General features: G+C 37.5%; 1 protein-coding gene across 9 annotated transcripts; it reads left to right on the plus strand.

Moving 5' to 3' along the window:
* Window positions 1–303: 303 nt before the first annotated feature.
* LOC149170376 (transcriptional corepressor LEUNIG-like) lies at window positions 304–19,992 on the plus strand. Of its 9 annotated transcripts, none has more exons than XM_089429000.1 (18): window positions 304–393; window positions 512–618; window positions 783–892; window positions 1,159–1,575; window positions 1,746–1,834; window positions 2,097–2,145; window positions 2,287–2,398; window positions 2,529–2,578; window positions 12,775–13,089; window positions 15,723–15,959; window positions 16,200–16,445; window positions 16,608–16,722; window positions 16,930–17,039; window positions 17,142–17,291; window positions 18,438–18,590; window positions 18,720–18,836; window positions 19,101–19,307; window positions 19,442–19,992. In XM_089429000.1, exons 1-18 carry the CDS (start codon window positions 365–367, stop codon window positions 19,583–19,585), a joined length of 2,757 nt encoding a protein of 918 aa, XP_089285126.1. In that variant the 5' UTR covers window positions 304–364; the 3' UTR covers window positions 19,586–19,992. The 9 variants fall into 9 exon arrangements, with proteins under 9 accessions (XP_089285126.1, XP_089285132.1, XP_089285130.1 ...); XM_089429006.1 differs by having other exon boundaries at window positions 15,723–15,905; XM_089429004.1 differs by having other exon boundaries at window positions 1,746–1,804.
* Window positions 19,993–20,523: the final 531 nt, after the last annotated feature.

Genomic DNA, 20,523 nt, shown 5'->3' on the forward strand with positions numbered 1-20,523 from the left:
TTTCAGTTCACAGGCCAGTGTAACATGGCATTTTGTTTGAGCGCACATTTGTAATATCTACTGTAATCAGTTATGTTGTCATTCAACAATATAGTTAAGATTCTGCAATTGCTCAAAAATCCATCAGAGATTTCAAATAAGAAAATCAACAGTGGTTAATATTTCTGGTGTTTAGTCCACCTTAACTATGGAGAGCATTCACTTTTAGCTACATGATTTACAGAATTAACATTTTTATGGTGTGCAGTTATGTGCTTTTATCATGTATTGACATGTGATTTTGCAGGACTTCTGAGATCTTTTGTGTGAGCTATAGCCTATCACTTATTAAGGCTGCAAGTTAAACGTCTTAAATTCCATAATCATGTCACAGAACTGGGAAGCTGATAAAATGTAAGTAGAATGTTTTTCAAGCTATATTTGTGCCATGTGGTATGAGAATCATCACTGAGATTTATTGGGGCCATTGCAATTGATCTTCTCATTGGCTGACTTTCTGTTGTGATTGTAGGCTGGATGTCTACATTTATGCTTACCTTGTAAAGAGGAACTTGCAGTTGTCTGCAAAGGCTTTTCAGACAGAAGGGAAAGTTTCCCCTGAACCAGTTGGTACGATAAGTGTGTGGCCTGTTCAGTGCTCAAATTGACTTGTTTTATATGAATTACAGACTTGTAGATTAACATAGCATTCAATGGGAACTCATCATAAATAGTACTGGATTCTAACTGTATGTCTGTCTTCAACTATTTGATTTTGGGAGTCTATTGTGTATATTTTCCAGCCATAGATGCGCCAGGAGGTTTTTTATTTGAGTGGTGGTCAGTATTTTGGGATATATTCATTGCCAGGACTAATGAGAAGCACTCAGAAGTGGCTGCCACATACATAGATGTAAGTTACAATGCTCTGGGGACTACCACTAGACAGCATAGGCATATAATTTGGGATATTGTGTTTGAGATTTTGTTCTAAGGGCATTAACCTTTAACATATTATCAGAGTTCCAAGAAGACTTACATTACAAAATATGATTGCGAAGAAAGTTGAATCTGGGTAGCAGATGAAGCTGAACATGTTGAAATAATATAACTTAAGAGTATATATAGCTTGCAAGGCTGCTATTGTATCTAATGCATATCTATGATATGCAATGACAGACACAACTACAGAAAGCACGAGAGCGGGAGCAGCAGCAGCAACAGCAGCAGCAGCAGCAACAGCAACAACAACAACAGCAGCAACAACAACATCAACAACAACAGCAGCAACAGCAACAACAGCAGCAGCAGCAGCAGCAGCAACAACAGCAGCAGCAGCAGCAGCAGCAGCAGCATCTGCAACATCAGCAATTGCAGATGCAACAACAGCTTCAAATGCTACAGAGGCATGCACAGCAGCAGCAACAACGTAGAGATGGGGGCCATCTTTTGAATGGCACTTCCAATGGGTTGGTGAGTAATGATTCCCTGATACGTCAGAACCAAGGGGCTGCAAATGCCATGGCAACAAAGCTATACGAGGAACGTCTAAAGCTGCCGCATCAACGAGATCCCATGGATGATGCATCAATGAAGGTACTTGGGTAGTGAATGAGCCCCAGATGGTGTTGCATTTTCTGGTTTTCTTGTGGAGACATAAATCTATGAAAAAATGCACATCTTGTTATGCCAGCACACCGTGGTTTGTCTCTGTTATCACTGATGGTATTTCTCCAGAATTTTACATCTTATGTCTTTGTTTTCAGCAGAGGTTTGGAGATAACCCAGGCCAGCTATTGGATGCAAGCCAGACATCCATGCTAAAGTCAGTGCCTCCCCACGGGCAGCCTTCGGGGTATTTTTTATTTTTATTTTTTTGAAGCATATATCTACAACAGTTTTGTTCTCTCTCTCTCCCTCGCACACACGTGTGTGTGTGTGTGTGTGTGTGTGTGTGTGTCCATGTGCAAGCATTTCTTATAATTTCTGTCTTATTTGTTCCTTTACCTTCTTTCCTTAATGTGGTTCATGCCTCTGCAGCTTGAAGAGAATTATCAGTAACATTTGCAAGAAAAAGATGGTTCAGCTTTTCTCATGATCCCATATTTTACACACAGGCAAGTTTTACACAATACAACTGGCAACATTTCAACTGCTTTGCATCAGGTACAAGTTCTTAATTGACGACTCCCTATGATGTTGCAGCTGATCAAGGTGTCTCGATTACATATAGTTATGTTATTTATCTTGTAAAACATTGGTTCTGTAGCAAAAAGTTTAACTTCAAAAATGTATACATTGCTACAGGATAACAAGAATGACATGAGTGCAGTTTTGAATCAAAGATCAACTGCATCTGACCCTTCATTGTTTGGAGTCGCTGGGGCTGGGATTTCAAAACCAAGTTTGTTGAGCCCAGGTTTGCTAATTTGTCTTCTGTTAGGGACTAGTTATATGTGCAATTTATAATGTTGAAATCAGTGAAGTATGAATTCATATTTTTTCAGTTAAAGATACTATGTAATACTCTACACTTTTGCAATTGTTAGGTGTCAATCAAGGACAAAATGCATTGCCTTTAAAGGGATGGCCACTGACTGTAAGTGTCTTCTTAATTAGAAAAATTTGCAATCATATTATTGTCTTGCTACATCTCACTTCCACCGTTTTTTTTGTATTTTTCCTATCTGGTATTCGTGACCTTTTAGTTTATGGTAAGTTTGTTTCGAAAACTCATACTTCAGCATGAAAATTGTTCCAAGTAATTTTTTTGTGATAGAGGGTTAAGTCTATAATAATTTTCACGGTTCACAATATTTAGCATTGCAGTAGTAGAAGATTTTAAGAAGTCAGCAGTGTGGCAAATGTGGGCATGATAGTTAAAACATATCTAATGTTGTGTGCCTATATATTGGATGGAAGTCTGGGAAGTGTACAAATGTGCAGGAGGGATTGAACTAAACAATTGCTCTTTAGGAGATATAAGCGGACATGGTTGAATTGAATGGGTGGGAACCGGAATAGTGTTGTAATTCTAAATCTTGGAATGAAGGGCACCTTTATTTGAATGTACATTCATATATCATGTTGTCCAAACAGTAAAATGATTCAAACTTTAGTGTGTATGTGCCAATATATCTGATTTTTAAGTTATAACTTGTGTGCGTGTCTGTGTGATGAGTATTTCTGTATCCCAAGTGGATTCACACATGGAGCATAATTGGATTAAGACAAAAAGAAACCATGAATTTTCGGTTGAGGTGTTCTAAATTGTGCCAGTGGTACGTTACTCCATTTACACAGGGATACAAAGCCAAATTTTGCTCATAGATTTGCAAAGAGGTTGATTAAAGCAAAGTTCAATACCAAGAGGCATACCTGCTGTTCAGGGTTAACAAAGTTGTGAGAAGCTCAAACTTGTTCTAAAGTGCATTTGGATGGTTTTGAGGGATGTCGTGAATGTTTAACATAAATATTTACTTGCAGTAACAAGGCATATTCATGTCTGTGGAAAAACCAATGCATGCATGTGTGTCAAAATGGTAAAGATTAAATTTTGACTTTTAATGTAATACTGTTTTTTCTTGCACTGGTGGTTTAATTTTCGTATTTTCCTTGATAATTCTTTGCAGCCGATGAATTATTGCTGTCAAGAGATTGCACTAAACAGAATCTCAAAACCTAACCAGTTCATGGGTTACATGTTTTTTAGGAGAGAAGTGAATAATAAATTAGATTGGTGGTTGAATTATGGTGTAAAGGAATTCCTCTACTGAATTGAGGAAAATTTAATACGTAAAAGGCAACGCAAGGAAGAGAAATACGTACAAACATATGAAGATTAACAAATAAAAAGAACTTGCATATCCAACCAACATTTACTGGTGAGTCAAGAGAGAACTAAAGAGAACTAAATGTTTATGGATCAAGGAAACCACTTATACTGTGTACACAATGCAGATATGGTTCAGGTTGATGCCTATAGGTTTTGGACACAAGGTTACTAAAGCCGTAGTCACCATCTTAGTGACAACATTGGAGTCCAGAGAGTGGCAATAATCGGGCAAAGTTCATCCATGTCCAAGGATCCGTTTGGATTATATATATTAAATTTGTCATTAACTTTTTTTTTAAATTCATCATTGAAGTTGAGTAAATTTATCCAAAGAGAAGGGGCTGTTATTTGCAAGGAGAGGGCTTGGTTGGAAATATAGGCACACTGGCTTCTCAATGAAGGATTGTTACGAAGTTTGCTACACTGAAATTGTTGTTTGCCAATAAAAATGCCAGACTAACTGGAGGTTTGTGTGGAGGCATTTGAGATAAACAGTGGATATGAATAGGTGTACATGCTTTCTTCTGAAGAGAACATTAATATGCATGGAATCATGCAGCTGAGACAGGCTGTTCAATCCTTGGTGACTTAGTCTCCATTACATTCTTTAGGTGCATCACTGAGCCCACAACTTTTGGATGTCTATTATGGAAGTTTTTGATCTGGATGATTGGCCAATCAAGTTGTCTATGTAAGAGGATTATATTGGAGATATTTTGTGATCAATTAGGGGTTAAAGTGAAGTTCACTCCCCAAAGGTGTCTCCCATGCATTGATGATTAATTTTTGTGATCACAGGCTACTCCGTATGGCAGGTGCGGCATGCTATTTTTTCAAGATTGTTTCTCAGTCCTTGTATACACTTCAGACGAGAACCAAATTTAGTTCAGCAGTTAGCATGGCACCATAGCAGGAATGAATGAACATGTCTTTCCATGGGATTTTTCCTCTGAAGTATATGCTGGCAATATCATTATTCAAAATTTAAGCTAGCTTCAGTAATAATTTTGAATTATTCTAACTTAGGAAGCTACATATGTGATCCAAGTGTCTGAATGCCTTTGCAGGCTCATTGTCAATCTCGAAATGTTTTAGTCATAATCCTAGAAACTCTTAAGTAATGGTCCTTTTAAGTTAACTTGTTCATTTAGTTGCCCTCTCAACAAGTATCCATAGAACGGTTATACAAGGTAATTGGTCCCTTCTAAGGGGGCCTCTCCAATCAAACTTAGGCATCTTATCATTTACTGGCTACTTCTGGTGTTTTGATTACAAGGGACGAGTACTTTTAATTGATCACAAACTTCACAAGTTGCATGACCTTCTTTTCCAATTCATCAAATTATTCTTCATGTAAATTGCTCCGATATTCCATTCCAAGTAGCCTCAAGCCTGCCAATTAAATATTAGGAGGATGTGGATCATAATTTATCCTTGGGTGCATTAAACATTTTATGGACAGAGATTAATTCAGCAGAGTAGTCTTCATTGTCTATTCATGCATCAGATTTCTGTATTGCTATGGATGATCCATGCACCCATATGCTTTTTGACTAAATTTGGTTCACATGTTTAATAGGGAATTCACATTCAGGGATGACGGTGGGTTCCAAGAAGTTCAATGCATCAAGCAATCTCCAGATGATGACTGTTTCGCCTATGTGACAAACTAATTAGCTGACAGATTACTGAAATTCCAGTTCGTGGAAATTTACAACAGTTAACTCAAATTCAGGAATATTTTTAGTTTGCTGTAATTTAGGATGGCTTGGTGAGATTTTAAGTTTTCTAAATTTAAGATAATTTGCTGAAATTTTGGAAGCATCATCAGTTTGCTGCTAAGTTGCACGATAGAGGGAAACAAGTACGAGTTTCCGAAACGGGTACGGGTACGAAACATGACCCCCCCAAATTTTGGAAACGGGGAAACACTATATATATATATATATATATATATATATGGACATTTAAGAAATATGTGCAATCATAAAGCATACATGATACTTCTAATTTAATACATTATGATTAAATTGTCCAATGTCAATGCATAAACTATAAGTCTCTAAATTTACTTCACATTTATCATGAATGATCACATAATGAAAATAGCAATATCCAAAATCAGCGACGAGAAATTTCTAATTTCTTGTCTCGTGCTTGATTGGGATTCTCCTCCTGCATGGTCGAATGACCTTAGTGTTCTTGATTAAATACAAGTTCCATACCCTAGTACCCTAGGTGCTCTTGATTATTGGGAGTCTCCCTTGCATAGAGGGCTTGGTTCTCTTGATTAAATACATGTTCCATACCCTAGTACATGACAAAATCCAATGGAAACATTGCAATCCCCCCAATCTTGAAATCCTGAAAAACAGATAAGTCTGCTGGATTTTGAGTGAAGATCTAAAATTCTACTTTCTCCATATGAAATCCAATGAGGGCGAAACCACTCTTAAACATCTAGAGTCATTTCATGGTAATGTTAAAAATTTAAGTAAAAGAACAATGTCAAATGAAAGATAAAGGAGAATGTCAAATGAAAGATAAAGGAGAATGTCACTTGTCACTTTAAGAATTTAACATTACCATGAACTGCATATCAACACTAGGGCCATAGGCTTGAACATTAGGTTACCCCACTCAAAAAATTTTGTTTCCAATCTTCAGTAGCTCCTTTTATCACTCTTGAATTGGCAGAGAGCGAAAAAAAGAACAAAACGAAAAATCTAAAAAAAAACTGAAAAAAGTCACTTTATCGCTGAAGCGTGGTTGTACGACCTGAAAATGCGTTTCAGGCCGTACTGGGGCACGTTACTCCCACATGAAATGTGGCAGTACGGCCTGAAACGCGTTTCCAGGCCGTACCAAATGCGTTTCCGTTTCGTTTCAGCCCAGAAATGCCCTTAGGACCAGCATTTCCTGCAACATAGGTTTGCTGAAATTAAGCACAATGGCTGTAGTTACCAGCAGCAGTGTTTAGTTCAGTAGGTTGGAAGAAATTGAGGGCTAAGATTTGTGGGCTGTTAGTGATTAGTCCAGTTCAGCCCCCCTTTTGTATGGGAAATGTACTCTTGGGTTGGAAATAGTTATTCAGTCTGCTAAGTGTGCATTTCAATGGTCAAGTAAAAAGGTCACTCATGGCTTAGTGCCTCTGCACTTTCGCGACATGCTGCTCAGAGAACTGTACCCGGGTTCTGTTGGACTGTCACACCTTGAATTGTGTTCTCAATATCAGAGACATGTTATTCCATGTTCTTGAGGTAAAACCAAAACTTCAAGTCGTTTTGCTTTCAGCTAAGTAGTGCTGCAAACTCATAAGCTACATTCAAAAACTTCTTCTGTTAAGCATATGGCCAGCAGTCACACAAAAGACTGTTCTTGCTTCCTGCATGGGTTTCGTCCATCGTGCAGTCAATACAAGCATCTCAATATGCTTCTGGAAAAATACAATGGCAGATTTAAGGATACTGTTAGAGTTTGACATTATATTGCCAGGTCTATCATCGCATTGATCTAGTTCTCAAAGCTTAATTGCCCAACAGATCGTTGTATGATAGATCCCTTTTGGAAACTGAAGAAATTCAGAGACAGGTTCAGGATATCCTGTAGAAAGTGCATCTGAGGCTGAGCTGTTCTACTTGTGGAAGCCCCATTATGCTTACGCTGAAGAAATATGGCACATGGTGCATTCACTATTGTTGGGTTTATAAGCTTAACCATCAATATGACCATTAGGGAAAGGAGACGAAAGGAACAAATCAAATGTAAAACACATAACTGTTTTGAGAAAAAGCCAATAATAAAAGTTAATTCCTCTTTTGGGCTGCTCATTAATTTGTTCATGAGTTGGTTGAAAACTTCATGAGTGAATTATGCTCAGAGCTATTTTTGTAGAGCTGTTAGAGGATGGAGTGCTTCTCTTGTGGAAGCCCCATTATGCTTGCACCAGAAAAATATGGGACATAATGCGTGGACTATTGTTGGGTTTAGTAGTGTAACAATCAATATGACAGTTAGATAAAAGAGATGGAAAGGTGCACTTTGTTAATTTTAGTTAACACTGGTATGTTCTATGCTTAGCGCAATTACTTCAATGTCCTTTAAGCAGCCCAATGACAATATCCAAATTAGTTTTCCAATAGCAATCACATTAACCCTAAATCACATTGACAGTAACTTTAGATAGAACATTAACAATAAAAGTAGAAGACAAGCAAAGACAAGATGACACCAGATTTGGTGGATGCCAAGGAAAACCCCAAGATGGGGAAAACCCTTTGATCAATTCTTCTTATTATTATATCAAATGTTCAGCTGAGAGAGAGAGAGTACAAAGTGGAATTTGGCCCTAGTTTCCAATTTTAACACACTCCAATTGTAGAAGTCATAAGCTTTTGTGAGAAAAGGACTACTAATAAAGGTTCGTTCTTCTTTGGGGCTGCTTATTAAAGAATTCTTGAGTTTCTTGTTTAGATCATCGGTAAGTTATGCCTGGGGCCAGTTATGTAGAGCTATTAGAGGATTCACATTTTCTACCCATCAATGGACTTATCTCTTTTATATTAATGAAAGTTTTCTTTGCTGCTCTTATGGATGAATGTCATGTCTCTATTATTTAGTTTCAGCTATGATGGTTCAATTGGTATACTTATGTTTCATGCTGTGATTCTGATGTTACCATTCAATTTCAAGTTAAGGGATAATGTCTGTTAAGTTAGATTGCTTGTTCTTCTAAAATAGTCTTTTGTATGAGTTTTAGCTGTAAAACCGCCCACCCATGCACCCACATGCAACACTTACATAGCACTTAACAAGATTGCATTCAAGAAAAGGTATAGAAGCCCCTGTTGAGATCTATAAGGGTCAACAGAAGAATTGATGGAACCCAGACTCACTTAAATTTCTCAAAAAACCTCCTCACAAGTGTGCTAGAGAGAGTGCAAAAGCCAAGTACAAGTGCTGCAAACAGCTAAACCAAACTGAAATGGATGGGGAACCAAAATGGATATGAGGGGAAAATGGTTATGTCAAAATTTCAAAAAAGCCGGATTGATATGGTGGGGAAATGGTGCGCACACATACATGCACACACACATAGTGGTTACCAATGTCCATCACTACTATTTACTATAATAAATTATACTAAGCAAATGTAAAGACTAGAGCTATATGATGTGAACATTCAACATACCTTAATTGATTGTAGATGTTTGGTCAGGATGATTGTAGGTGCAATAAATATCTTCTATAATATGAGATATCCCTTTAGTCCTTGAGTAGGCTTGCACTAGTGCTTACCCTATAACAATCGTGCTTCATCATCCGCTACATCTGGAGAACCAACACTCCTTTTTTTTGGCTTTATTTTTCAAAAAGAATATGTTTGTATGGTCTCTCTTAGACTTTTGACTAGCATAATTCAATTTCAGCAGGCTGAATATTTCAGGCTTTCATTTGTTTTACAACAATAATCTACAACAACTTCGAACATTAAAATGAAATTCTATGATTAAAACAATTTATAAAAGCCAAACCAACACATTTGCTTGAACAGGCATAGTAAGGAACTGGGCTTCAAGGTTGGAAGGAGTCAAATCTTCAAAGCCAAAAAGCACATACATCTGACACCAAGGAGTGAATGAGTAACAGATCTGTCCTTGTGATATAACTTGTCTCAAATATGCAACTTCATCCCCAAATTATGGAATATGATGATTACAGTCTTCAGCTTCAGCCAGCGTTAACCAACAATGCTTCCTCATTACTTGCTTGCCTTTCTTCTTTTCCACTGGCATCCTAACGTTATTATAGCTAATACTTCAGGCTTACTTCATTCAGTACCCTAAAAATCGAAGCCTAAAGCAATCAAATCCTCAACCAAGCTTGGTGCCAACTTCTATTGTGAAATGGAAGAAGTCTTTTTTTTTCTATGAAAAAAACTTCTAATGCGAGATTAACCAAGAATTTATAAAGTATTTGGTGTGTTAAGGGAGGCCCAAGGCTGTTTATTTTTGAGTTTTAGGGTTCATTTCAGGGTTAGGATTTCCTTAGAGCACTTTTAGGGTTTGACAGTCCAACTAAAAGTTCTAAAAATTGGTTCTATGGGGCCGAAATGCAAGATCGAGGCTTGAAATATTAAATATTTCAAAACTAGCCTGAAATGTTTCAAAATCTGCTGGAACGTTATAAAATCTTCTTGAAACATTTCAAAATCTCCCAAAAACATACATATCCCATTTCCTTTTACTAGGTTGAGCTTTTTCAGGTTCTCAAACACAGGGTCTTCAGTCTCCTCCACCCATTCTGATGTTGGATCAATATCGTCCAACACAATGGGATCTAGATTAGGAGTTTTTCTCATCATTTGGAGCTCTAATTGCATTTATTGTTTACCCCCAAACCATGAAATCCTGAAAACCATTAAGTCTGTTGAATTTTGAGTGAAATCTAAAATTCTAGTTTCTCCATGTGAAATCCAATGAGGTCGAAACCACTCTCAAACATCCTGAGTCATTTCATGGTAATGTTAAAAATTTAAGTAAAAGGATGAAAATGAAAATTAAAGGAAATGCCACTTTTACTTTAAGAATTTAACATTACCATTAATTGCCAACTTTGTTAGGGTTGAAACACCCTTAGTCCCCCCCCAAAACCCCTCAAACACAGTAAAAAACATGTTTTTTTTAACTTTATGGTGGTTGTGCCTAAAACCGGCCGGTTTAGGACAAAACGCCGGTTTGTTACAAACCGGCCGGTTCTGTCTTAAACCGGCCGGTTTTCACCGGTTAGGGCACAAAAATGGAGAAGTCATCCTTCAAACCGGGTTTTTTGGCCGGTTTAGACCGGCAGGCTTGCTAACCGGCCGGTTAGACCGGTAACGGTTTTTAAAAACGGTTTTTAAAACACTGGTACAGGCACAATACCTGGAGAACATAGGCTTGAAAAGAGCACAATCAAGTGGATCAAAGCAGACAGAGCAATAAGAAGCTTCTAAGGAGGGGAAGAAGAAGCAAAAAGGGGGAAAAGATAAAAAGATGACAACCACAACACACCAGTGCAAAGATCCTAGCAACCACTGCAACATTGATGGCCATACAGAGAAGTGGTGGAAGTGGCATTCAGAACTAAACCCGAAGAATAAGAAGAAAGATAATAAGAATAAGAATCTCATGGCCACTGATTCGAGCAACCAAGTTGAAAGCAACTCGGACGTGGATGAGAAGATTGTTTGTACATCAGTGCAGAAGGAGGTGAATCTGAGTAGACTTCAGCAACAAGAAGATAAATAAATGACCAAACTCTTTCATATAAAGATACAAGTCAAGAAGACAAAGATTGATGCTCTGTTTGACTCAGGATTGTAGGCGAATCTCATTGCAACAGAGCTAGTCAAGAAGTTGGCGTTGGAATTTTGTGATCATCCAAACCCATATCCACTTGGATGGGTAAATAAGGATGCAAAGTTGAAGGTAACAAGACGTTGCAAAATTATATTTGCTATTAGTGCTGATTTTATTGATGAAGTAGATTTGGATGTGGTTCCCCTTGATGTATGTGGAGTCGTGTTTGGGAGTCATACATGTACATGTGTCATGCAATATTTGTGAGGAGAGCTAACCAGTACCGACTCATCAAGGATGGAAAATTGTTCATCATCAACGCGCACAAAGGCAAGTCGAAAATTTCATTGGTAAGTGCCAACCAAGCCAAAAAATTGATCAGTTCCAGCAAAGAAGTATGTTTTATTGTTTTTAAGAGAAAAGTCAATATGAAGAGGAGCCATACAAACAATATGACATCCATAAAATCCAGCTCAAAAAGTCACTGACAAGTAGACCCGCAGGACAAAATGCCGAGCAGCAAAAAAGACACAACAACTGAAGTGCTGATGCAGCATCAAAGAAGACAGCAGCAAAACCCTGAAGAAACCCCACTGGAGCAGAGGCAGCGATGGCGGCTTCAGGCAGGCAGGCCAACGAGGGTCACACCAGCAAGGCGATGGAGGCAAAGGATTCAAACGGACAACCCCGTAGAAATCCACAGGATCAGCTCACGAGCAAAAAATAAGGCAGTGACGGAAAGACAGCACCCCAAAAATCCCCAAATGAACCGGCCGCAGCAGCAAACGAAGGCAGTAGCAGCCAGGGCACAGGCATCTGGTGCACCAGAATCAACATCGAACCCCAGTCCAGAACAGAAGCCCAAAGGAACCCTAGCCACCCCTGCTTCACTATGCTCCTTCACCTAGTGTCAAGTAGTTGTGTTGCATATGCTGTCCCTGTTTTAGAACCTGTAGCCATTTCCAAATTTCATGCAACTTAGGTTTCAAGTTTTTCTGTTGTTATATCTTGGTTCTGTTTTTTAAATGATTAGTATTTAGATATCTTATATGTGACGTGCTCTACACCATATCTACACCCACCAACTCTGGCCACAGCTTGTAACTGATTTTCAGGTGCAGAGTGGCCTTTCTTTTAGCCCAATTTGACCTTTCCATGGTGTATATGTGCACCGATTTTAGAATTTTCTTTGAAACTATTGTTTGGAAGTATATCCCAAATAGAAGGTCAAGTTATTGTTGAACATGAGTTTCTTTTGTCTGTTTAATAAGTTCACCAAAGAACCATCTTCCATCATTGATGGTTGGTTGAAATGGCAACTGAAAAAGTTATTTGAGATAAAACATTTTCTGGGCAATTGAACATGCATTCAAAATTGCATATTGCTCTTTAAAGCTAAGCATTTCATGTTTAGACTGTTTAACGAGGAAAGCTTCTCATAGACATTTGACTGCTGAAATTTAGTTTAGAAATGTGTTTCTTTCCTTGCAGAACATGTTCTGTTGTAACTTCATACTCCATTCTTCTTTGATTTGTTCCATCATATCCAAAAATGAAATTTTGCAAAGGTAGCTATGTTTACTGCAATGTTGTTTAATGTTCTGTCTTCTTTTATTATAGGGTCTAGATCATATTCGACCTGGGCTTTTACAATCACAGAAGTCGTTTATTCAGTCTCCGCAGCAGTATCATCAACTTCAGATGCTGACTCCACAGCAACAACAGATGATGCTCCAAGCTCAAGGAACTTTAACATCACCTGCAGGCACCCCCCTTCTTAATGAAATCGAAAGTAGAAAGCTTCGGATGATTTTGAGTAGTAGAAATGTTCTTCCAGGCAAGGATGGCCAGCCCAGTGCCATGGGTGATGTAATTCAGAATGCTGGTTCTCCACTGTCAAGAGGTGCTGCATGTGAAACAGATATTTTATTTAAGGTAAATACATTTGTGGCGGGGATTTATTTGATAGTTAAATGAATTAGGCCCTTTCAATCCACCTGTTTAGTGTTTAAATTGATGTAGTATTAGTGGTTTGGATAATTTCAATTACAGGACTTTGGTTTTTTAATTTGTTTTAGAGTACTGATAACAGGTCGTAAAATTTATTTTTTTCCTATTTTTATATCATTATTTTCTCTGAATTTTTTTAATCACCCATATTTGGAAAATGTTGCAAATTGTTTATTTTACTATAATACATTTATTACACCATATGTCTTCTTTTCCTATTTTAGCTGTAATGAATATGAACCTTCTGGACTGACCTCCTTTATCTACTATGGTTTACATTTACATGTCCCATTTTAATTGCCAAGTATGATCCATCTGAAACTGTTCACAAAATATACTCCAATGACGATCCAGAAATTTAACTAGCTCTGAGAACAAATGGTCTTTAATGATTGCTATAGTTTGAATAGCAGGCTTAATTTAGTTTAATGCAGTACTAAATAGCCATACATTGAGTGTGGTGTTTATATGCTAGAGTGTGGAGCTTTCTCTTGTCATGATTTTTTTCATCCCTCTCCTGTTTATTCATTTTTTTAAGGAGAAAAACCTCGTGGAATCCCTCACTCTTCCTGGAATATTTGGATGGAGGGTGGTTCAACTGCCAGCCACAATCAATGTTTTAAAACTCTGACTCGGACTTCGACTTGACTGAGGGTCGACTCTGACTCCGACTCCGACTCGGTATCGACTTGGTCGGCTCGATTTCAATGACTCGGTCGTTGTAAAAAATACATGAAATTTTTTTTTTTTAATTTTTTAATTTTATTTTATAAAAAACCATAATTTTAAATATTTTCATTCATGTTTCCAAACACACAGCATTAGAATATAGATAGAAGACAACATATGATCAAAGTAGGCTCATGAATATATCCATTATATCAAAATGGCACCCAGTGCACTGTACTAAACTTTAAACAAGCAACTAATCATAATTTGACTAATAACCACAGACTTGCCATGTCCTTTGATTCTTGTATTGCATTGCGTTCAGAGATTCCAAGTGTCACAATAATGCAAGGGAATGGTTGATTATGTTCAACTAGATTGAATCAATCATTGCAAATTTAAAGATACTATAAGTTGAATTCCAAAGCATGATCTATGGTGCTATACTGCTATGCTTCATGCTTGTTTATTTTTGATAATTATTCTCCATAGATTGCAGTTATTCTGGAGTGAATCTTGGGAGATTAGTATGTACTCTTTAGGAAGACTGATGGCTTGGGCTGATTTAGGCACTAATCTGTTAACTTCTATGCTGAATCTGAAATAGATGTAGTATTATAATGTACCTTCACAATCCCATTAGCCACTTTTAGCTACTAATCGATATTCATATAATCCTTCTATCATACTTTTTTCCTATTAATTATATGTGGAACAGTGGGGGTTTATATTTATCCGTGTACTTTTTATCATGTTTTTGAAGGCTGTAAAAGTACCACGTTGAAATGACAATCTATTTATCCTGGCCTTTTTGAGATCAGAATTCAGTCGAAAGTCACCTAAAATGTATCTTATTGACAAACAACACATGATAAAACTGTTTTCACAAGTTTGAAAACTGAAAACAGAGAATGGAATGTCAAGTAAAAGACTGAAAGAGTGCTCATGAGAAGTTGTTGGACAACTTCCTGGATGCCCACCATGCTTGGACAAAGAATATTGCAGCAATATGTAGGACAAAGAAAAAGCTGCACTGCTCATAGCATGCCAAGGACCTGCTGTGCTCTGTTAACTGGCCATCTATGCACATATTGTATATATTAGGAGTGTGTTAAGAGCCCAGTACGCAACCTGGCCGAGTTATTACGGACTCGGCCGAGCCGGCTGGGTTAATATCGAGCCAGCCGAGTTGTTAGACAACCCGGCCGGCTCGGTATTAACCCAGCTGGCTGAACCGTTTCCTAGGCCAGGTCATAGCTGGGGGGTTTGGCTCGGACCAAGTCGGCCGAGTTGGTTCTGAGCCGGCCGTTTTTGAAAACATTGGCCACAATAGCGGCTGGTAAGCCTGAGGAACTTGACTGGATTTAAACCTTGTGACCTATGGCCTCCCTGTCAGTGATATTCATAGGGCAGCTGGTTCAACTGGTTGAGCTAACCCTTGGGGTGGCCTCTCCTGTTTAACTACCTTGACATGTCTCATATTCATCTACTAATGAAGAAGACAGTGAACCTCAGTGACAGAATCGAATGAAGCTTGTAGTTGAATAATATAATTTGTGAAAATAAAGATCCCAGTGAGTCTACCAGACTGTCTCCTGGGCATATTTATCAGATATTGGCCTCCTTTTTTAATACTTGTCGAGTAACAGGGAATAATGGTAATTTGGACATAGAGTAATTTTCATTTATTGGAGCTTTGAACTTCCACGGACTTCGCAAATTTTGTATTCTGGTTTAGACCTTGTTATTTTACCTGTACTATTAGATTTCATTGCTTTTCAGTATATTGATAGATATGCTCTTGTCTTGGAAAAAGCTTGGTGGTTATCTTCTTTTAGGTATTCAGGAATCAGGATTAGTAATCCTTTAACAACTTATTTTATCTGCAGGTTAAAATGGCCCAGCAGCAGCAGCAGCAGCGGCAACAGCAGCAGCAACAACAGCATCTTGCACAACAAGCCCAGTCAACACAGCAGTCTGAAGTGGCCAATCCTCATCAACAGCAGGATAAGAGTGGAGCTGCACTTACAATTGATAGCAGCCTGTCAAACTCATTTCGTGGAAATGATCAGGTATACAGTATGATGGTGCCAAGTCCTAGTGCCAACAGTACCGGTCCAGGAAAGGTAATTGTGTGGAAGTCTAAGAAGCTCAAGAATATTTAGTTGGGTTGTATATGTTTGTTATGGTGTAGACCAGTACTGGTATATAAGATATAGTTCCATCTAGCATCTGGTCAATGATAATAGTTTTTATGTTTTTCTGAGTTAGATGAAAGGAATTGACTCCAAAATGTCAAAGCTGCAAGATTTTCATCTTTTCCATTTGAAATGGGGCTTACCTTTGCCATGTTGTAATCTTGAAAGGATGCCTCCAAGAGTCAAACTGCAAGAAAAAGGAAGCAACCTGGTTCCTCTTCCGGTCCTGCAATTAGTTCTGGAACAGTGAATAATGATGGCCCTTCCCCAAGCTCTGCACCCTCAACACCATCTACTCAGACACCTGGTGATGTGTTGTCTATGGCAGGTGCATTGCAGCACAATGCTAGCTCATCAAAGCCTCTACTTATGTATGGATCAGATGGGACACTTGCTTCCCCATCGAACCAATTGGTAAGGATATTAAAATTTATTTACAGTTCTGTAAATAATTTTACTAAGCTTAAATTGAAACTTCTTTAGCAGGTTTCCTAGCAAAGTATTCTAAAAATTGTTGCATGCAGTCTCATGAGCACTCCATTTTGGCAGTATGATGATAAAGAACTTTAATTGTAGGTTGATATGGATCGCTTTGGGGAGGATGGATCGTTGGATGACAATGTGGAGTCATTTTTGCATGATGATACAGATCTAAGAGATCCAGCTGGGAGATGCATGGATGTCACTAAAGGTATGAGAAAAAGGTCCAAGCTAGAGCTGTACAAGTAGGAAGACTAGTACATCACTATAAGTGCTGCATCAAGCAAGGAATAGAGAGACTATTTGTAAATATTCTATCATTATTTGAGGTTCTGCTGATATTTGTTGGCATCCTCTGGCTTATGAGATGTTATAAATACCAATCATTTCAACACAAACACATTTTTTTAACTTACAGGGTTTTCCTTTAGTGAGTTTGGTTGCCTTCGAGCTAGTACGAGTAAAGTTGTATGCTGCCACTTCTCTTCTGATGGTAAATTACTAGCCAGTGATGGACATGAGAAGAAGGTAAGGAATGGTTGCCATCTACATGTTCGTCAATCAAAATTTAATTTGCACAAGGATTGGAGTGGTGACTAAGTTATTATGAATTATTATGTGGGAATGTAGGCAGTGTTGTGGAATATGGAGACACTGGGAGTTGAAAGTACCCTTGAAGAGCATAACTTATTAATTACTGATGTGTGTTTCAGTCCCAACTCAGCTCGCTTGGCTACATCATCATTAGATAAAACAGTCAGGGTTTGGGATGCAGACAATGTCAGTATGCAATTCATTTCCCCTTTTCTGCTTCTGATATGGATATTAACTTATAGGTCATCAATCATGTGTTCAGAAGCATATGTTTCCAAACAAAGATAAATGGGTCAATATTTGTTGTTTCTAATGATATATGCCCCAGATTATTATTTATTTCTGAAGAAAAATATCAATCTGGAAAAAGTCACATGTTTGATCTTTGTACGTGTGTTACATGGGAACTATCTATTTTTTGTTGCTTTATATATTTGAAAGTCCCGGTACATGCCTGGGAAACATTGAACAAGGAAGACAATAAAATAATAGATTCCATACAGTTAACTTCTTTAGCTTTCAACATAAGTCACCATGAATAGAGAGAGATACTAACCAGAAAAAATCACGAAATCTCTTTTTATGGTACATTTTGATTTTGTTCATATGTTTCTCCTTTTTTCAAGTATTTTTTTACCTTTAAAAATTAAGAGATCATTCAGTTATCCCCTCTAAAATAATGCACATTAAGGGACTTGCAAGATAGGTTTTGCTTCAGATCTTAGCAGCGTATTTGATATATTGTGGCATCTTTCTAATGATCAAGGGCCTTGCATGATAGGTTTGCTCCAGATCTTAGTGGCATATTTGATATATTGTTGCAGCTTTCTAATACGGTTTTCCTGTTAAAGTTTTAAGACAAACAGTTCACCCTCTCACAAAATGATGCTTGGCTTTTTCATTTTCTCTTGTATTTTTCTGACGTAATGGGCTTAGAATTTTGTTTTCCTCCAGATCTTAGCCTTGCTTTTGTTATAAATTCAACCCAAATCTTCCATTCAATATGAAAATACATTTCTAGCTTGATTAACCTTTTCATAAATACTAACCCTGGTTTAAACAAATTCTAAGTACACTAGTTTCTAGATGATAGCCTTCTGGCACCTGCTGCTGCTTTCATTGATTGGGCTGCTGTGGTGCCTTCTTGGCACATGCAAGCATTTGAATTTTATCTTATTTTAATTTTTGATAATAGATTTAGGTGGAGGATGGCCTTTTAAGTTGATGTCATCTAAACATTTACTCAATGGCCATTCTCTCTTAAATAGTGGTTGCTTCCAAATCTTGTATTAGACAGGTCAAATCATTCTAACATATTGTTATGTGTTACAGCCAAGCTATTCATTGAGAACGTTTACTGGTCATTTAGGAACTGTTATGTCTCTTGATTTCCATCCAAACAATGATCTTCTCTGCTCTTGTGATGGAGAAAATGAAATGCGTTATTGGAGTGTTAATCAGGGCATTTGCACAAGAACTTTTAAGGTGGGCAATTTATGATGTATATGTTTTTTAGCTCTGTTTAATTAATCACGGCGAATGCACTTATGCTAGATGAGATGCTGTACACATTAAATTCTGAAAGGCTTATTCTTGATTTCACTTATTTCACAGGGTGGTATGAGTCAAGTGCGATTTCAAACAGGAGTTGGTAGACTTCTTGCAGCTGCTGCAGAAAATGTTGTATCAATTTTTGATGTTGAGACTGAGCACCGTTTGCATTCTTTACAGGTATGTTTCGTGTTGTCTTGCATTGACATTTGGTCTTTTATTATGCACTCTAACTTGTAAGTAATATTGGATGAAGATTCTGAGTTTTCTGATTCTCTTAGTTTTGCTTAAATTGGTTTACTTAAGTTATCTGAACTTTCCACATGTGATGCCTGTATCTTTTTTTTTTCTTGAAAGTATCTTCAGTGGATGTAAACATTTATGTGATGTAGATAAAGAATTGGTTGGAAATGATTATTATATTTAATATATTTATTATTTCAGAGGCATACAAAGCCTGTACACTCAGTTTGCTGGGATACAAGTGGAGAATATTTGGCGTCTGTAAGTGAGGATTCTGTTAGGGTATGGTCTTTTCGTTCTGGAAAAGAAGGTGAATGTGTACATGAACTGAGCTGTAGTGGAAATAAATTCCATTCATGTGTCTTTCATCCAAGCTATCCAAAACTTTTGGTAATTGGATGCTATCAGGTTAGTCAGATTCGGTATTTGACTTCAAAACTATTACTTTTTTAATATGGGCTTTTCTCTTTGTAAGAGTTGGTAATGATAGACTTTCTGATTGAGGTATGTGATTTGTTGATCTTTATTGTTTTTGTTTGCAGTCATTGGAGCTATGGAATATGGCAGAAAACAGGAGTATGACCCTCCCTGCACACGATGGCCTCATAGCCGCATTGGCAGTTTCCAATGCAACTGGCATGGTTGCTTCTGCGAGTCATGATAAGTGTGTAAAATTGTGGAAGTGAATGGCCTGATATAAATAAAAAAACCTTTATTCCCAGGTTGTTGGTTGTTAAAGCAATCGTTTTGATCAGAACAATGGTGAGCCTCACATATTTGTTGCTTATTTTGTTTTTAGAGTAATAATTACTCTAATTATCTGTAAATTAATAATTTTCCATAATTTATATGTAAATTTCCTGCCTGCCAACATTTTCTCTCTTCTGAAAATTCATTTCTTAAAGTGCATTGTCTCTTGGAGATTTGCATCTAATCAGTTGTTCCTGTGTTAGTGTTTTACTCTAGAGGTTTTAGTTGTGATTCTTGGTCCTCCTAGAGTTGATACTAGATGTAATTGCATACTTTGAGCAAGAAGCCTGCATGTGGCTTTTCCTGATAAGTTGCAACAAGCTTGATGCCTTTTTTTTCTTCTTCTGACGTTTCTTGAAATGCTCCCAAATGGATGGGTGGGGCACATGTGATCTTTTGTATACATAGCAAAAACACTAAGCTGGTAAATATTCATCATAGATATAAACTGTACTTTTGCTTCGGTTGTATTTGTATCAATAGTGCTGCTGCCACAAGTTCGCTTCTGACTTGGAATTTTTTAAATTATGTTGCTTCTGAAAATGCTTCAGAGATTGATGTTTGGGATGACGTTTACTGACTTCCTTGGTAGGCAGAAACGTCTGCATTGCAAATATGCATTTGTAGGTAAAACCGTAGTTTGGCTTTGCTTGTATTTTTGTGAAGGGAACCTGCTGGAATTATTTTTAATCTTCTTTCTTATTCATTCAGAATGCCTTTATCTTGTTAAAGATAACATATCCGTACAACAGTTTTTGTCACATCTTTGACATATATCCAGCAAGTTGATTGTGGGCAACCTCTAAAAGAGGCCATGGCCCAAAGCGAATCACAGTGGATATTTTAGAGTGTCATATTCGTTGTGTTTGTATTT

The sequence above is a fragment of the Pinus tabuliformis genome, chromosome 4_2 (assembly GCF_031772625.1).
Source record: "Pinus tabuliformis cultivar Carrire ecotype Pingquan chromosome 4_2, CPIR1, whole genome shotgun sequence".
Taxonomy (NCBI): Eukaryota; Viridiplantae; Streptophyta; class Pinopsida; order Pinales; family Pinaceae; genus Pinus; species Pinus tabuliformis.